Here is a 16809-nt window from a genome sequence, read left to right on the forward strand (position 1 = left end):
TATATGATAAAAATAAGATATTTAATTGAAATAGTAAATTGCAATGATCTAAAAAAGTATCAAAGAATATTAAAATGCAATGACCTATTAGAAAATCGAATTATTATTATTATTTTTTGTTCTAACATAATATTAAATTGCAATGATCTTAAAAAAGAAATGAGAAATAGCACATTCCAAATTCCAACCCGTTAATTGCCAAACAAGCCCCAAAGTTAAAAATTCGAAAGCCGCGAAGAGGCGAAAGCGAGACGCGTGAAATTTTGGCGGGCTAAAGTTCAAACTGGGGCTTCGAAAGGAAGCTTCATCTTGAAAATATAAAAAATAAAAAGATGATAAATTAAAACACTCCGTCGTCTTCTTCTTCTTCTTCTCGATCTGTCCTTCTGTTCAATCTTTCTCTCGGATCAAAAGAAAATGGAGACTCCGGCCCACCTCGAGAAAATGGGCAGAGAGCTCAAGTGCCCCATTTGGTAACTCTATCTGTACCAAAATACTCCGACTATTTCTGATTTCTGATTATTTTGTATATCAAATTAGCTTTGTTTTGTTGTTGTATTACAAATCTATTAGTGTTCGGAGCTATAATAACTTTCTTGGCAGCCAAACAGATCCGTAACTTGATTTTGCATAGAATTCGTATGTAAGTTTTGACATTTATTTTGATTTGGCTAATGGGTTCAATTTCCTCTATCTGTTTTACAGTTTGAGTCTGCTGAATTCTGCGGTTTCACTTAATTGCAATCATGTCTTCTGCAAGTAATCTCCTCCTTCCTTGTTATTTGCATATAAATTTTAGGTTTAATTTCAGCTGTATGAAAACTTGGAATATACTTGAACCCATCACTGTTGTTTGCTTCTTGTTTACAGCTCTTGTATTGTGAAATCAATGAAATCGGGTTCCAATTGTCCCGTTTGTAAAATTCCATATCGGCGCAGAGGTAGGATCCTTCTATTTTGTGACTAAAACAGGTTCTTGTACAGTCTATTGTTCTTATCAGTAACTTTTGTTGTTGCAGAGATTCGTCCTGCTCCACACATGGATAATTTGGTTAGTATTTACAAAAGCATGGAGGTTGCTTCAGGAATTAATATATTTGTCACTCAGAATGCACCCTCAACTAAATCATCAGGTATCTTCCTGTACATGTATTTGAGATGTTATTATGTATGAAGTGTAGTCTAACATGCGAATTCCTTTATTACAGACGGAAAACTGCAAGCCCAAGATGATGGTCATGATGAGCAAGATATCCCTAAACATTGTCAGGATAGAGATGAGAAACAGAAATCCTTAAGAGGAAAAGGATCAAGGAAAACTAAATCCAACCTGAAAAATTCGGGTTCTCTTTCAGTTAAACCTTCATTTCCAACCAAGAAAAGGGTTCAGGTTCCACAGTGTCCTCTTTCAGAAACTCCTACACGCCCTGAAAAGACAGTTGGTAAACTAATGGATGAAAGGTCTAAGCACAGTTCAACAACTTTAAAGGGGAGGCCAGTTCTAAATGAAGTGGGAGAACCGATGCTTTCACCTTTCTTTTGGTTGAGAGACAAGGATGAAGAAAATTTGAGTCAGCATACTGATGGTGATCAACTCACTGATAGTCCTCCAAATGTTCCTACTTTCAGTGATATCAAAGACTCAGAAGATGAATACTCTGCTAGATTGACCCCACCGGTGAGTGTATAACCTGCTTTATACTAGCTTTGAAAATGTTTGTAATATTGTTTAGTTGACCTGGCAGTTATGCAAAATTATTGGGCTGGTTTTTTTATTTTAGCTAGGTGCTGCAATGGAAATGAATCTGATTTTTTTATTTTAGCTAGTTGACCCTTCCCACTTACTGCTCATTTCTGTTTATGTAATTGAATTCTGTAGTTTGTGAATGAAAAAATTAACTCGATCAAGCTATGAACAATTATGAAGTTTTACATTTCATCGAAACATCTTGGCGATGCCATAAAGTTATCTTAAGCATTGATAATCTCATGTAGGGCGAAGTGCATGGAAAATCTTCAAATGTTGCAGATTTATTTGATAGTGAGATGTTTGAATGGACACAAAGAGAATGCTCCCCTGAGCTCTTCCAAAGTCCTTCTAAGATGCAGGTATCAGCTCATTTTTACCTCATGTAATTTCTCTCTTCTACAAATTCTAATATGTCAAGTCCTCCAATTTTGCACGGGCAAATCATGGCTTTCGTTAAAATAATATTGAAATGTAGGTTCCCGACAGCGATGATATTGATAGAGTTCAAGAGAAGGAACTGAAAGAAATCTCACAAAACAAGAAATTAGATGCACATTCTGCTAAAAATGCAAGGTCTAGAAATTCTAGACAAAGTAGTGGAAATATGTATTTTCTGCCAGATATTCCCCCTGCTGGAGCAAAAGACAATAGTCAAGTTGTTAGTAATGAATTGAACAAGCAAGGTAGGCAGACAAGGAATATAAGTAAAAGAAAGTGCGCTACAAGTCATACGGATCCAGGTGCTGATGTTAGTGTTAATGTTAATTCAAAAGGATCTAAAGTATTTTATGAAGAACCAGTATGTAAGAATAATTCTAGTTCTTTGGCCAAGATTTCCAAAAGGAGTAAGAAGGAACATCCATCTGTGGTTGCAATGAAGCCAACATCTGAAAATGTTCATGTCCTCTCAACAGAAGCTGAAACTCAAAATAATGGTGATGACAAGGGCATAACTGAATCACCAACTTCATTAGGAAAGAGTGAAGGTGGTAGTGCACCACCCAGTAAGAAGGCTGGAAAAATCTGTAACGAGGTAAATGCCAAGAGCCAGATGCACTGCCCAGTAAGGTCAAGAAAGCAAAAGATGGTCTCTATGCCAAACAAAATGCTTGAGGAGGTATCAGAAGTACAGAAGCAGGCAAATAAGGATACTACAACTGATTTGTCTCTTATAAATCTCTCTACAGTTGATAACAAGAAAGCCTCTGAGTTTGGGAACAAATCCAGAAAACTTCAGAGGGGAGCCAAGTTATGTGATCGAGAATTGAAGAATAAAAAGGCGACAGTTTCCTCTGATGGCAACTCAAAGGATGATACTTTTGTTAGGGTTGGAGAGGGTCATGGGAATGTTAATGAAAATGGAAATCAACCCACTGAAAAGATCGAAGGCAATTGTGATGTCCCAACTGATCGATCACCAGTGCAGAAGCTTCCTTCATTGACAAACAATTTGGTCTTGCAGAGATGTGAGGCCATTCCTAGTAAAATCCAATGTGCTTTCTGTCTTTCATCAGAAGAATCAGAGGTCTTCCTCACTCCCTTCCCTATATATTTGTTTGGGTGACTCATAACTTAGATTCCTTCCTCATCTGCGTATTTTATCTTTAGAATTCAAAGCTGACATCCATTACCATCAAAACCAAAATGACAGGCGTCTGGAGAGATAGTCCACTATTATAATGGCAAGCCTGTTGCTGTGGATCACAATGGAGGACTCAAGGTTATTCATGCACACAGGATCTGCACTGAATGGTATAAAGAAAAGAAATCCTGCAATTTAGCCAAAACAAGATTATGTTTATAAATAAATTGCTGTTTAACAAGTTTTCATGATTGAAATAAATTTATTTACACAAGCATCTTTGCTTTTCTAGCCCTTCAAATTTTATTTGTTTTCATAACTGTCAATGCATGCAGACATTGCTGTTTATGTATGTATGTACAAAAAGCTCAGGCTCTTGTTTTTGTGTTTCTTTTTAGTTTTGATTATTGATTTGCATTCCAAATTAACATTTTTGAACCTCAGTCAAATGAGGAGAAGGTGTGATGTAATTTCTTAGCCAATTTCAGACATTATTATTTGTGACCTTGAAATATGAGACAGGGTTGGATGGACTGTGAAAGTCCACTCGAGATTCTTTAGATACAACTTATAAATGCTCAAAAATACGTGCAGGGCTCCCAATGTCTATTTTGAAGATGAAACTGCTGTTAATCTTGAAGCTGAGTTAACTAGGAGTCGTAGAATTAAATGTTCTTGCTGTGAAATTAAAGGTGCAGCTCTTGGGTGTTATGAGAGGAGTTGTCGTAAGAGCTTTCATGTCACCTGTGCAAAGTTGATGCCTGAGTGTCGATGGGATATTGTATGTATAATGAAAAGAAGTTTTATTTTCATTTAATGTTTTTTCACGATTCTATTTTAATTCTAAATGTCTTGAATCAGGATAATTTTGTTATGTTATGCCCCCTTCACGCCTCTTCTAAATTGCCAAATGAAAGCTCTGAATCTCAAGCAAGGAGGAGGAAGAGCAATCCTAGAAAGTATGTACAACTTTTCCCTGAAGATCTAATGTGTATCACAACAAATTCTGATATTCTAAGATTCTCATTTATGCCTTTCTCTCTCTCTTGTAGACAATCTAATGCTGAACATTATAAAGCTGCTGTTAAACAAGACAACACCATGCCTCCAGATCGGAAATTTTGTGGATCATCCAAGAAATTAGTTCTCTGTTGTTCATCTCTCACAAATGCAGAGAGGGTAAAGAGCTGCTTAGAGTGTTTGCTTTGTTCCTTGTTTCTTTCTTTTCCTTTAAGAAATTGAAATGGTCTAAAGAATTCCATTATTCCTGGTTGGCTTGGACTGCAGGAATCTGTTTCTGGATTTGAAAGATTATCTGGATTTACAGTTTTAAAGAATTGGGATTCTAGTGTCACCCATGTTATTGCGTCAGTAGATGAAAATGGAGCATGCAGAAGGACCCTCAAAGTTTTGATGGGTATCTTGGAGGGGAGGTGGATCCTGAGTATGGAATGTGAGTATTATTGTTTCTATTTTGAATGTTCTCCCTCAAGAACAGATAATCTACTCTCTTTCTATGTCTTTTTGTTTGTACAGGGATTTGTATACATGTGCGCATTGTTACTGATAATCTACTCTCTTTCTGTCTTTTTGTTTGTACAGGGATTAATGCTTGCATAGAAGCCATGAAACTAGTTAATGAGGAGCCTTATGAAATTAACGTCGACATTTATGGAATCAGGGATGGTCCTCGACTTGGTAGACTAAGACTTCAGAACAAGGTTGGCTTTTCCTTTAGTGTCATAATCAAAAGTTTAGTACCTTTTACAGTGATTGGAATAATTTTTTTTTTTTCTTTCTAACAAACTGTTTTACATGCAGCAACCAAAGCTTTTTGATGGGTTCAAGTTTTACTTTATGGGAGACTTTGTACCGTCATATAAGGGTTATCTACAAGACCTAGTAATAGCTGCTGGAGGAACTATTCTGCATAGAAAGCCTGTTCCAGAGGGCCAGAAAGCCTTTTCAGCCAGTTCCCCAAAATGTCAAACCTTCATAATTTACAGCCTTGAGCAACCCGAGCAGGGTCATCCTAGCAAGGGTACGATATTGGACCGCAGGCAGTCTGATGCAAAGGCTTTGGCCAGTTCTGCGGGAGCCATGGCAGCAAGCAATTCATGGATTTTGAACTCCATTGCTGCCTGCAAGTTACAAAGTTTTTCTGAATAGTATATATTACAGAAGCCCTGTACATGTGTAAAACTTCTCCACAATCCAGTTTCATATTTAATGTATTTATTTTGTGGTTCTTAACAGTAAACATAAATTATAATGTCATCCTTGGTGGCTTCCAATAATGTGTAACTTCTAATCCTTTACTAAGTGCCAGTCGTATACTAATAGGAACCAGAGTTGCACAAGGAAAAACGTTAAAACTTAGGGCACAAGGCATTAAATTTTGAACCTAAATCCTATGATGCACGACACTTTGTGAATGATGAATAATCTTGTAGACAAACAGTATCTTTCTGTATGTCAGAGTTTGACAATGTAAAATAATCTTTGTTATACAACTCACAAGTGGTACCTATAGGACATTAGGCAATAAATACAGGCTTGCTCTCAATGGGAGCTCCCCCCTGGTAAGAGGTTTTGATTGTGTAGAGCCAGACTGGTGTTAGTTATCTGCTTGTGCTTAACTTGGAGCCTCGGAATGGAGATTGGTAAGGAAGCAACTGAGATTTCCAAAGAGTTCCATTGCAGGTCAGGCCACTGTTCTTGGGACTGTATGCCTGCAACTATTGTCTAAGGAGGAAGACGGGTTCGATTACCACATTGTCGTATGAGTCTACACTTATGTGCTGTACATCTCTTCATTTGTCAACTCTTTGATATCCAGGACGAGAAGAAAACTTGGAATTAGACAACTCCTATTGGGACAGTGTAGATGCAACCTAGAAACCTGAACTAGTCAATTGCAACATGAACAACAACATTTTGCAACATCACTAATCTCTCTTCTACTTCTGAAACATTACAACTGCCTTCCCCTCTTTTATTTATGTAATTCCAAGAAGGAATAGTTGCGTCTTGTCCTGGCAACTAAAAAGAAACAGAACCAACAAAATTGCAAAAGTGGAGAGACCAGGCATTTCTGGTTTCTAGTCACCCTTTGTTCTCATGCAAGTGGCAGGATGCTATTTATGTAGCTTCAATTTCAGTGTTGTGTTTTGCAAATTCGCCTTTCTTCGGGTCGTGCTTGGAGACCCTCGTGCTGAAGCACTCAAACAGACGCTCCAATGCTGATATCTCCTCTTCAACATCTGTTGCTTGCTCATTATCACTTGTGGTAATCTTTTCCCTGAGGGCTCGTATTCGATCAAGGCCTTCTTGAACTTCGACCCCCATCTCCTCCATTGCCGAGTGCATCCCATTGTTTTCCTTCTGTGCATCTTTAATCTTTCTCTTTAAGGATCTGCACCCGTCAAGGGACTTAAGGAGTTGCTCCGAAAGCGCCTTGTTTCGCTCCTGGAGCGCCACATTCCCTTGAATCTCTACCCCACCACACTTCTTCTCTTTGTGCTCTGCTGCACAAGCTTGTACTTTTGCCAACAACTTCTCATTTTGCGCTCTAAGATCATTGATGTGTTCCTCCATTCCACTAAATTCTTGAACCTTTCTTGCAAGCTCTGATGCAATAATCTCCTTCTCCTTTCCCAAACTGGAACACATAATTTCTAGGCTCTTTCGCGCTGCCAAGCTCGCGCTAAGCTGCTTTCTCAACCTCTCTTTCTCATCGATTATTGGCTCCGTAGGCCTTTTGTCCCTCGGAACATTTGGCCTAAGATCTGTGTTGCAACGCCTCAGCTCTGCCCTCCTGCCAATAGATTGAGATTTTTGAATCCTGGTTTTAACATCGTCGATTATGGTAATCATTCCAGCCACCCTTTGCGTCTTCCTGTCATCATTCTCTTTTGTGCAGGCCTCGTTGTGATCATGGATTAGCTTCAATAATAACTTGACATTGGTGGCAATGCCTAAACAAAGAATTTCACACAGATCAGTACTTATTGTAATGCAATGCCCTGTTTCTTTTTGGCCAAAATTTATTGTGATTGACAAGAAAGGAAACTTCCTTTGATTCATGTTGGCATTATTGAATGAAGGCAAAATTGTTGCAATTAGAAACCACACACAGAGATGTCATTTTGCAATGACTTTCATGACTTGAAAAAAATGCAGGCATTGAGAAATGAAGATCAGAATGCATATAATTAGATTAATTACCATCAAAACTATGATCTTCTGGGCGCTCTTTCGGAGTTGTGGAAGAAGCTGGCAATGGCAACACTGCAGGAGATGAAAAAGCTCGAATTCGGTTCATTTTCACCCCGAAAACACGATCGAAAGGATCTTCTGTCTTCAGGGGAAAGGAGCTGATAGACTATATAAGATGAAAGTATGAATTTTATGATACAATGGTGGATCAAGATCGAACACAAGTAATTAAAGGGTAGTTTTCTTTTCTTTCTTATTTAATTTAGATAATTAATTTGTTCTAAATCATGCACTAGTTTACTACGATATAATATTTGAGAGATCCAAAAAGAGAGACTGCAAACTGCTTTTGCACTCTCTCTCTCTCCTCTCTCTTGTTGGTGGTGGTGTCGTTGTTAAAAACCTCCTCAAGCTGTGTAATATTGATTGAATATGTTTTGATGGTTTTGGCTCGTTGGGAGAATTGTTGGTTCTTGGTTGCAATCATGCGCAATTATTGGTGACAGTTTGACGTTTTCTTTGGCATTGGATGCTTTGACTTTCTTACACCCAAAAAAATGGGTGGAGTGGTTCCCATGCAGTCATGTTTGTTCCAGTTGTTGCCCTTGCATAAACCTGAATCAGCTCTCTCTAACCTAATTTGCTCGCAGATAATTTTTTTTTATTTTTAAAAAAACTAGAAAATTGTTGGTTTGAAATAGAAACCGAACAGATTGAACAAAACATATAAAAGAAGTAAGGAACTTGTAATTGAAACGGTTAAGAGTTTTTATGCACACGAAATCATTTGTTAGATTCTCTAGTTCTTCAATATAACTTATATATATATGGACTAATGGCTCCATAGAACTTTTGTTGGATCCTTTTTTCTTACCTAATATTTATTTTTGTTTAAACAAAATAATAATAATAATAATAATAATAAAAACAGAAGACTTCACCCAAAAGCATGTTACCATATCTCTTCCCTAGTCATTCCTTGTTGACCAGACATGGAATCATATATCCAATCCCATCCCATGCATGTGGTAGCGACCACCATTAACGCCACAATTACAAGCTCTATAGCATTACCCAGTTGTACCTTTTCTTTTGCCACAAACACACACACACACACTTGTACCTAATCACATATATATTTTATAAGACACTTGATTACTTATTTAGAAAAAGAAAAAAAAAAAAAAAAAAACCTCTGTAGCATCATGCACACACATTATTATGTTCTACAACATGCTGGTATATTTTGTTTTTTGTTTTTTGTTCAGCTTCACGTGTTTCAAATTTTGTGGTTAGGTAGGTGAATATATTGTTTTTGGCTATTTACCTTTAGGTTTGTTTCTTCTTTCGTGCCTTCTTGGGCCTGAACAAGCGTACAACCAACCAAACCTATAACTCATGGTCAGGCCCAACTATCAATAAGAGAGTTTTTTTTCTTCTAAGGTGCCGTGGAGATTTGATTCTGAGATCATTAGTCCGTAAATTAAGACTCTTTATTTTAGGGAGCTTGCGAGCAAAACTTGAGCTTTTCGGTTCACTCCCTCTATGTGGTTGGTCTTTTTGACAGTTTGTCTTTCTTTTTTATTGAACTAGACCCGTTTGGTGTTTTAAAAAAATTCTTTGGTGCACAAAATAACAAGCTTTAAAAAAGTCCACGGATATAAACCTTTAAAAAAAAAAAACCCACGGTCGAATGTAGTCCCAGAACCAACCAAAACGCTTGTATCGCATTTGTTCCGAAACTTCATATTTGATCAGTGATTTTCCCACTCTCCAGCGGCAAACCCTAATCCTCCATTTTCCCGAGAATCCCCATTTCGAAACTTTCCCGCACAATCCCAGAATCCAAACAACCAAAACCTCATGGGCAAGAAAAGAAACAAGAAGACCCTCGTCTGGAGGCCCAAACCCAAATCCAGAACCCCCCCAGCCGAAATGCGAAACTGGCTGGACCTTCCACGGGACGTCACCGTTTCGATACTCTCTCGACTCAGAGCGGTCGAGATTCTGGAGAGCGCGCAGATGGTATGCATGGCTTGGCGCATCATCTGCAAGGACCCTCTCATGTGGCGCACCATCGACATGACCAACGATGCCGATTACGACGACATGTTCTACAACTTGGATGCGATGTGCCGCCACGCAGTGGATCGTAGCTGTGGCGGTCTGGTCGATGTCAATATCGAGCACTTCGGCGACGACGATCTGCTTAAGTATATCACTGACAGGTATTCAAAATTTTATTTTGTAGATTGTTTTGGTATGAAGATTTTATTAATTTCTTAAACTTTGCTCAATAGATTCCCAAAAATGAATCTTTTTGTGATGTTATATTCAATTCGAAATTAAAAATTGCACACGGACAGAGTAACCCATGTAGATTTGCTTGATCATTTGTTTTGTTCTTTTGGGAATCTCCTTCCAAATTCCAATGATATTATGTTGATGTAGAATTTGTTTGGCTGCATTTCTGTTTCTGTGTAATGGCTATAGTTGCGGTGGGATCAGACGTCTCCGGCTAGTGAGTTGCTATAGCATATCACGTGTGGGGTTGGGTAAGGTGGCGTCGAAGCTTACTCTGTTAGAGGAGCTTGAGATCTATGTATGCAATCTCTCACGTACATCTCTAGAAATGGTTGGGCGCTCTTGCCCTCTTTTGAAGTCATTCAAATTGAACAGGCCCGAATTTTCGGTTTATGGGATCAGTGGGTTTGGTGCCTATGATGGATTTGATGATTGGATTGATGATGAGAATGGTGATGAGAATGGTGGCTCAGTGATTGATTCTTTCGGGAAAGATGATGAAGCACTTGCTATAGCAGGAACGATGAATGGTTTACACCACCTTCAACTTTTCGGGAATCGGCTCACCAATGATGGCTTGAGGAAGATTCTTGATTGTTGTCCTCATCTTGAGTCACTTGATCTGCGCCATTGTTTCAATCTTGATCTGAAGGGAGCTTTGGAAAAAAGATGTGCTGAACGAATTAAACAGTTGCGCCTTCCCAATGATTCCATTGATGACTATGAATTTTGTACTGCACCATGTGACTATGGATTTTATAATGATTCTGAGGACTTTGACTGTGATGATGATTATCCTTATGATTTTAATGGATACTACTCGGATGATAGTGATTTCTATGATGATTTTACCAAAATACGATTCTCTGATCTTTTTTGAATTCGAGACCGTCTAGCAGCTGAAATCTGGGAAACAGAGAGTGGTAATGAATTTGGAGCCGAAATTTGACTGTCTCTAAGAAAGGAGTATTCCTGGGTTTGCAACGTTATTGCCTGTTTTGTGTAAGGAAAGAGTTGCTTTATCTGCAAGGGAATCTGGCTACTTTGCTCCCAAGGGGAGAGTGAGCGCAGAAACTTTTTGGATTGTCCTTGTACACTTTACAACCTGCTGTTTTATGAGAACAATGTCAAGTTTTCTATTTTGATCATGGAAGGTTGGTTGATTATATATATTTAGGTTTAGAGCTTTTTATCATCATGTCCCTGATCATTGTTGTTTAATTATTTTAATTTTAATTTTAAAGAAACAAAAAAGACAACTTGAGATGAAATATAGTAGATGAAGGTTGAATCTGGATTTTCATTGACAACATTCAAAAAGGGGTGTATTTGAATGAAAAAGTTGCTTTGAATGTTAGGAATCCAGTTTTGAAAGTTTGTCTATAACAACGATTCTGCGAGAATATAGGATTTGTGCTTCTAAAAATTCATTGCTATGAAAGTCTAGGGACCAAAATGAAATATTGATAAATAAAAAATGTAGGAGGAAAACTCCAAAAACCCATTCCACCAATTTCAGTCATTCCCTCTCCAAAGGCTATAGCTCCATGTAGAAAATTAGGTCCATCTCCATACAGAAAAATTACAAAGACCCATTTGAAGGAGCTCTACCAAAAATCTAATTAAGTCATATAGCCTTATTATATAAAGTCTTTAGAAAGGGGGGTGGGGGGGGGAGGGAAAGGCAGCTGCAATTTCAGCATTTATAGCATCACCCAACAGTAGATGCTATTCAAGCCTTAGCCTTTGAATAACATCTCCAAAATCTCCACATACGTGACAGCGAACTAACAGAATTCTTGACAGAATTTAACGATATGGACTATTTGTGAGTAGGGGTGCTAATCTTAGGAACCACTAATAACACAAAAGAACGTAAAGGAAGCAATTTGATAATTTTGTGAACTTCATTGACATTTTGTGATAAAAACCCTATGAAATAATATAGTGGATGAAGGTTGAAACTAGATTTTCATTGACAAGATTCAAAAGGGGTGTATTTTAATGAAAAAGTTGCTTTGAATATTAGATGTTCAGTTTTGAATAACAAAGATTATGGGAAAATATATATAGGATTTGTGCTTCTAAATTCATTTATATGATAGTCTGGGGACCAAAATGAAATGGTGATGAGACCATTTGATGAAATTGTCGTTTACCTTCTATTTGGTGCCAAAACCAACGAGAAGAACCTTCAATTAAAAAAAGTCCACGACCTGTGTAACAAAACAAAAAAAGTCGACGGTCCGATCAAGGTAGGCCAAGAACCATTTTGCAGAGAATTCATCGCCATGCCATTTGGAGACTTTCCCGCATAATCCCAGAATTAATCCAGACAACCAAAACTTGATGGGCAAGAAAACCCCCCGCTCAAAGGGCAAACCCAAATCCAGAACCCCACCACCAGCACCACCCGAAACCGAAACCGAAACGCGAAACTGGCTGGACCTTCCACGGGACGTTACCGTTTCAATACTTTCACGACTGAGAGCGATCGATGTTTTGGAGAGCGCGCAGAAGGTGTGCATGGTTTGGCGCAACATCTGCAAAGATCCTCTCATCTGGCGCACCGTGGACATGAGCAATGGTGATTGCGACTTTGGGGCCTACGACTTGGATAAGATGCGCCGCCACGCAGTGGATCGTAGCTGTGGTAATCTGGTCGATATCAATAACGAGCACAACTGCACCGATGATCTCCTTAAGTATATCACCGACAGGTATTTTTTTTTTCGAATTTGTATATCACCGACATGAGGGTTAGAACCTAAGACTACTTGTCTGTAATATAAATTTGTCAAAAATAGGTGCAGTGGAATCAGACGGCTCCGGTTAGTGTATTGCTATTTCACGTCAGTGGGGAGGTTTTATGAAGTGGCTTCAAGACTTGCTCTGTTAGAGAAGCTTAACAGCTTCTCTAACAGAGCAAGTCCATGGCCCAATGTATGCCCACACCAACCGGACCCAGAAGTCCTCGTGCAGCCCAAAACTTCATATTTCATAAGTTGTTCGGAGGTCATGGTGATTTAGAAAAATTTGTATGAAATGGAGATAATATTGTTTTGCGGTCAATCACACATAACATAATTGGCCAAAAATAATAAAATAATGTTATTTTTTTTTCATGTAAGTGTTTCTCGTGGTGAGGGATTATAATGATGATTAACTTTGTATTGTTTTCATATTTTGTTGGGTACAAAGGAGCTGAAACAGAATATAATATGGTGAAGAAGAAAAAAATGATAATAGACAGATAAAAAGGCAAAAATAGTCTTGTCTCCTCTACCCATTTATTGGAATTTTAATAGCACTTCGATTAAATAAACTACTAAATTAAATCCCTTCATTATGACTCCTTCAATAAATTTTTATTTCTCACTACTTCCCCATTCTCCACTGCAAAATCTACTTTTATTTTCTTAAGTTCGTTACAACTCAGAATTGAGTGTGCCGCGTGTCTACGAACTCGTTTCGACGAGCCCAACACAATGGTGTAACTCAATCTCTCAAATTCTTTTCCGAACAAAAAATGACTAAAGTGACTCTACTCCCAAAAACAAAATTATAATTTCATAATTAAATAAATTAAATATATGATTAAAATTGGGTAGGGTGTGACAAGTTAGGACTGTGAATAGGCCCTTAAAATCAAGTTTAAATCCCATTTGATAAATTATATTAGGTTTTTAACAAGACATATTCTGTATCATTTGTGGTCTCCAAGGGGGAGTGTTGTAAAAGTAGAGTCTGGAGTCCCCAAAATGCCCCTCCCCTAATGTCTATATATTTGGACTTCCCTTAGATAGAAATTGAATCGATCGGATATGAATGAGAAATACAGATCAATAATACTTGAGAGAGAAAAACTCTCTGCCTCTCAATTCTCTCCTCTGCAAATTCTCTTTAGTTTACAACACGTTATCAGCACGAATTCGCTCTCAATTATACAAGCTGAATTCTCTGATGAAACCTAGATATCCAGCCTCAGCTCCCCTGCTTCTTCCTCTGTTTCTTTCACAGAGAGCTCCTCCAACAAAAACCCAAACCGCTCCAGGCCGGGGTCGGAAATGGGCGGAACTCCCAGACGACGTCACGGCCTCGATACTCTTGCGGCTCGGAGCCATCGAAATCCTGACGAGCGCTCAGATGGTATGCGTGATGTGGCGCGACATCTGCAGGGACCCGCTGACGTGGCGCACCATCGACATGCGCGTTGATCCTGATGATCAGAGGCACATTGGTTACGACTTTGAGAAGATGTGCAGCCACGCTATCGATCGGAGCTCCGGCAATTTGATCGATATCAATGTCGACCACTTCGGCACCGACGAGCTCCTCAAGTACATCACCGACAGGTAATTCAATTTAATTATTTTTGTTAAATGTTTTGGTTTATATATATATATATATATATATATATATATATACACATACAAAATGATAATTGCTTCATTTGCTTGTCATTTATATTTTGGTTGAGTTCAAATTTTAGTCGTGTATGTATGTTTGGTTTTGGGGATTTGAAGTTTCAATTAAAAATGGTGTCTTGTTTTTGTATCTTTTAATCCCGCATAGCCCGGAGTTTAGAGTGCTTAGAAACTCCCTTTTCCTTAGTATTAAAGGAAGGTAAGGCACTCTTAGATATGTTCCATATGTCACCGTTGCCACTCGAAAGTGATTCTGAGGTGAATAGACTCCTCTGTGCCACAACTTTCTATGATGTATTTTACATCATGGTGACACTCTTGGACTGGACTCTCTTCACGTTCGTGTAATGATTTCTGGCGATGGAGATTATAACTCCCCTGAGCCCTTTCCAAAGGGCAATGATTTAATATCATCTATTCACTTTGACCCTAATGGCACACCTTGTTCCCCTCAAGAACTGTGTTAGAGGGTGAGCTCTAGGATTCAATCTTACATGAATTCTTGTGTAATTCTAATTTACCTAAGCCAAAAGATACAATTTATAGAAGGAAACATCGCCGATGCCCTTTCTCGGGTAAGGTAGGAAGCTACCAGAGAGGAAGCCAAATAGGGCCTAATTGTTGTGGCCTTCCTAACACCAATCACCTTGTTCACGGTGTCATTTGGCAACTTGGCTGAATTGTTTTCTAACTAGACATGCTATGTTGTGCATATCATTTGCGAGAAAAGTGATGGTATTTCTTTGTTTGCATATTAGTGGCATCCTGCCTCTTGTTTAAGTAATGCCTTCTTTTCCTCCTTTTTGTTCTCTCTGACTTCATTCATACTACAAATACAAAAGCAGACGCATATGTACATATTCATATGATTGCTGGAACTTCCATTTATGCATGCCAGTGAATTATTATGTTGATGTAGAATTTCCTGAAGTGTAATTTTGTTTCTCTGTGTAACTGCTAACATATTCATCTTTAACCTTCCAATATTTTGAGGGGAATCAAACGGCTCCGACTTGCCCATTGCTATGACATAACAAATGAGGGACTGAGCTTCGAAACTTCCGTTGCTGGAGGACCTTGAAATTTCATATTGTCCGTTCTCACATGAACCTATAGACGTGGTTGGGGCCTCTTGCCCTCTTTTGAAATCATTCAAATTTAACAAGCGGTGGTATAGATGGCCACACGAAGAGTCTAATGACGATGCACTTGCTATAGCAGGAACGATGCATGATTTACGCCACCTCCAGCTGCTTGGGAATAAGCTGACAAATGATGGATTGCAGGCCATTCTTGATCGTTGTCCTCATCTCGAGTCGCTTGATCTGCGCCGGTGTTCCAATCTTAAACTAGGAGGAAAGTCGGGAAGAAGATGTGCTGAACGAATTAAAAAGTTGCGGCTTCCTGATGATCCCATCGATAACTCTGAATTGGTTTATAACAGTGTTTTCAAATGCATGCCTAATCGCGCGTCGGAGCGAGGCGGAGGGAAATCTCCTTAGGCGTATGGATGTTTAGCTTGTTGCACGCTTAGCGTAGCGAGGCGTGGCGAGGCGCGGAGAAGAGCCGCTTTGTTTTAACGAAACGACGTCGTTTTACTTAAGTGATTTTTGGAAACTGAGTGACTTAAACGCACGTTTTGGGTGTTTTTTCTTATAAAGCAAACATCGTGCTTTTTAACCCCCACTGAAACAAACGATACTTCCCTTTTATTTTTCCTTCTAAATAAATGCATTAATGGAAAATCTGCATCACTTTTAATTCTCTCCATCAATTTTAATGGACCTATCTGTATATCCCTGTGTGTAATTCTCTTTGTACTAGATTCACGTATATATACATACATATATATATATGTTAGCAGAAATCAGGGATCTACCGTTCTTAGGAGTGCATTTACGTAATTTATTCAATTTTTTGCTTTGTCTTTTTTCTGATTGATCATGTGATGAAAAGTTTCTCCTTCAGTTTTTCTTTCCGGAAAACGATTAGAAGTTACTTCTCATATCCTACAAAACAAAAGTGACCCCAAAAAAGAAAAAACACTACAAAAAAAACAAGCAACTTATAATTCTAAATAATTTAAATAGTGCTAACTTCATAATAAATAATCCAAAGTTGTATCTTCATTACAAAGGTTTTCTAAGTAACTGTAATAGTCATTGGGATTCGGGTTGGGATTAGGATTGGGATTTTGTTGTGCGAAATCTAATGTCGACCCAAGCATACCCCTCAAGGCAGAAACACCATCAACCTCATAATTATAATTATTAGTATTATCATCTCCCGGCCAGACCAAGTAGTGCTCAATTGGATCCCGCGAAGGATGATTAGTTTCCTTAATCACTTCCCCTGTTTTGTCCAAATCATTATCCAACAAACATCCCTCGTCGTCCTTAATGTTGTTACCACCATGAACATGATCATCCATCACATGATCATGATTGTTCTCAAAATTTGGGGTTGTGTTAGCCCAGATGTCCTCAGATTTTGATATCGGTTGTGTCTTGACACACTCTACCTTACCA

At 38.4% G+C, this 16809-nt stretch overlaps 4 protein-coding genes across 4 annotated transcripts; 3 read left to right on the forward strand and 1 right to left on the reverse strand.

The window, feature by feature from the left end:
• On the forward strand, positions 233-5501 carry LOC18779400 (protein BREAST CANCER SUSCEPTIBILITY 1 homolog). Its single transcript, XM_007213646.2, has 14 exons — positions 233-473; positions 706-759; positions 871-941; positions 1020-1133; positions 1209-1678; positions 1996-2109; positions 2226-3275; positions 3402-3502; positions 3927-4113; positions 4194-4291; positions 4385-4511; positions 4620-4785; positions 4935-5053; positions 5154-5501. The coding sequence occupies exons 1-14, from the start codon at positions 418-420 to the stop codon at positions 5499-5501; spliced, it is 3075 nt and encodes a 1024-aa protein (XP_007213708.1). The 5' UTR covers positions 233-417.
• On the reverse strand, positions 6221-7916 carry LOC18780450 (apolipoprotein E). The gene is made up of 2 exons (XM_007211600.2): positions 7560-7916; positions 6221-7309 (listed from the first exon to the last, which is right to left on the reverse strand). The coding sequence occupies exons 1-2, from the start codon at positions 7654-7656 to the stop codon at positions 6474-6476; spliced, it is 933 nt and encodes a 310-aa protein (XP_007211662.1). The 5' UTR covers positions 7657-7916; the 3' UTR covers positions 6221-6473.
• LOC18778451 (F-box protein SKIP19) lies at positions 8826-11101 on the forward strand. Its single transcript, XM_007211442.2, has 2 exons — positions 8826-9778; positions 10044-11101. Exons 1-2 carry the CDS (start codon positions 9414-9416, stop codon positions 10732-10734), a joined length of 1056 nt encoding a protein of 351 aa, XP_007211504.1. The 5' UTR covers positions 8826-9413; the 3' UTR covers positions 10735-11101.
• On the forward strand, positions 11594-16072 carry LOC18778305 (F-box protein SKIP19). Its single transcript, XM_020561657.1, is given in 5 exon segments — positions 11594-12574; positions 12662-12875; positions 13875-14209; positions 15275-15328; positions 15330-16072. Coding segments are annotated over 5 exon segments (1428 nt in total). The 5' UTR covers positions 11594-12203; the 3' UTR covers positions 15784-16072.

This window comes from Prunus persica, chromosome G4, assembly GCF_000346465.2.
Source record: "Prunus persica cultivar Lovell chromosome G4, Prunus_persica_NCBIv2, whole genome shotgun sequence".
Lineage (NCBI taxonomy): Eukaryota > Viridiplantae > Streptophyta > Magnoliopsida > Rosales > Rosaceae > Prunus > Prunus persica.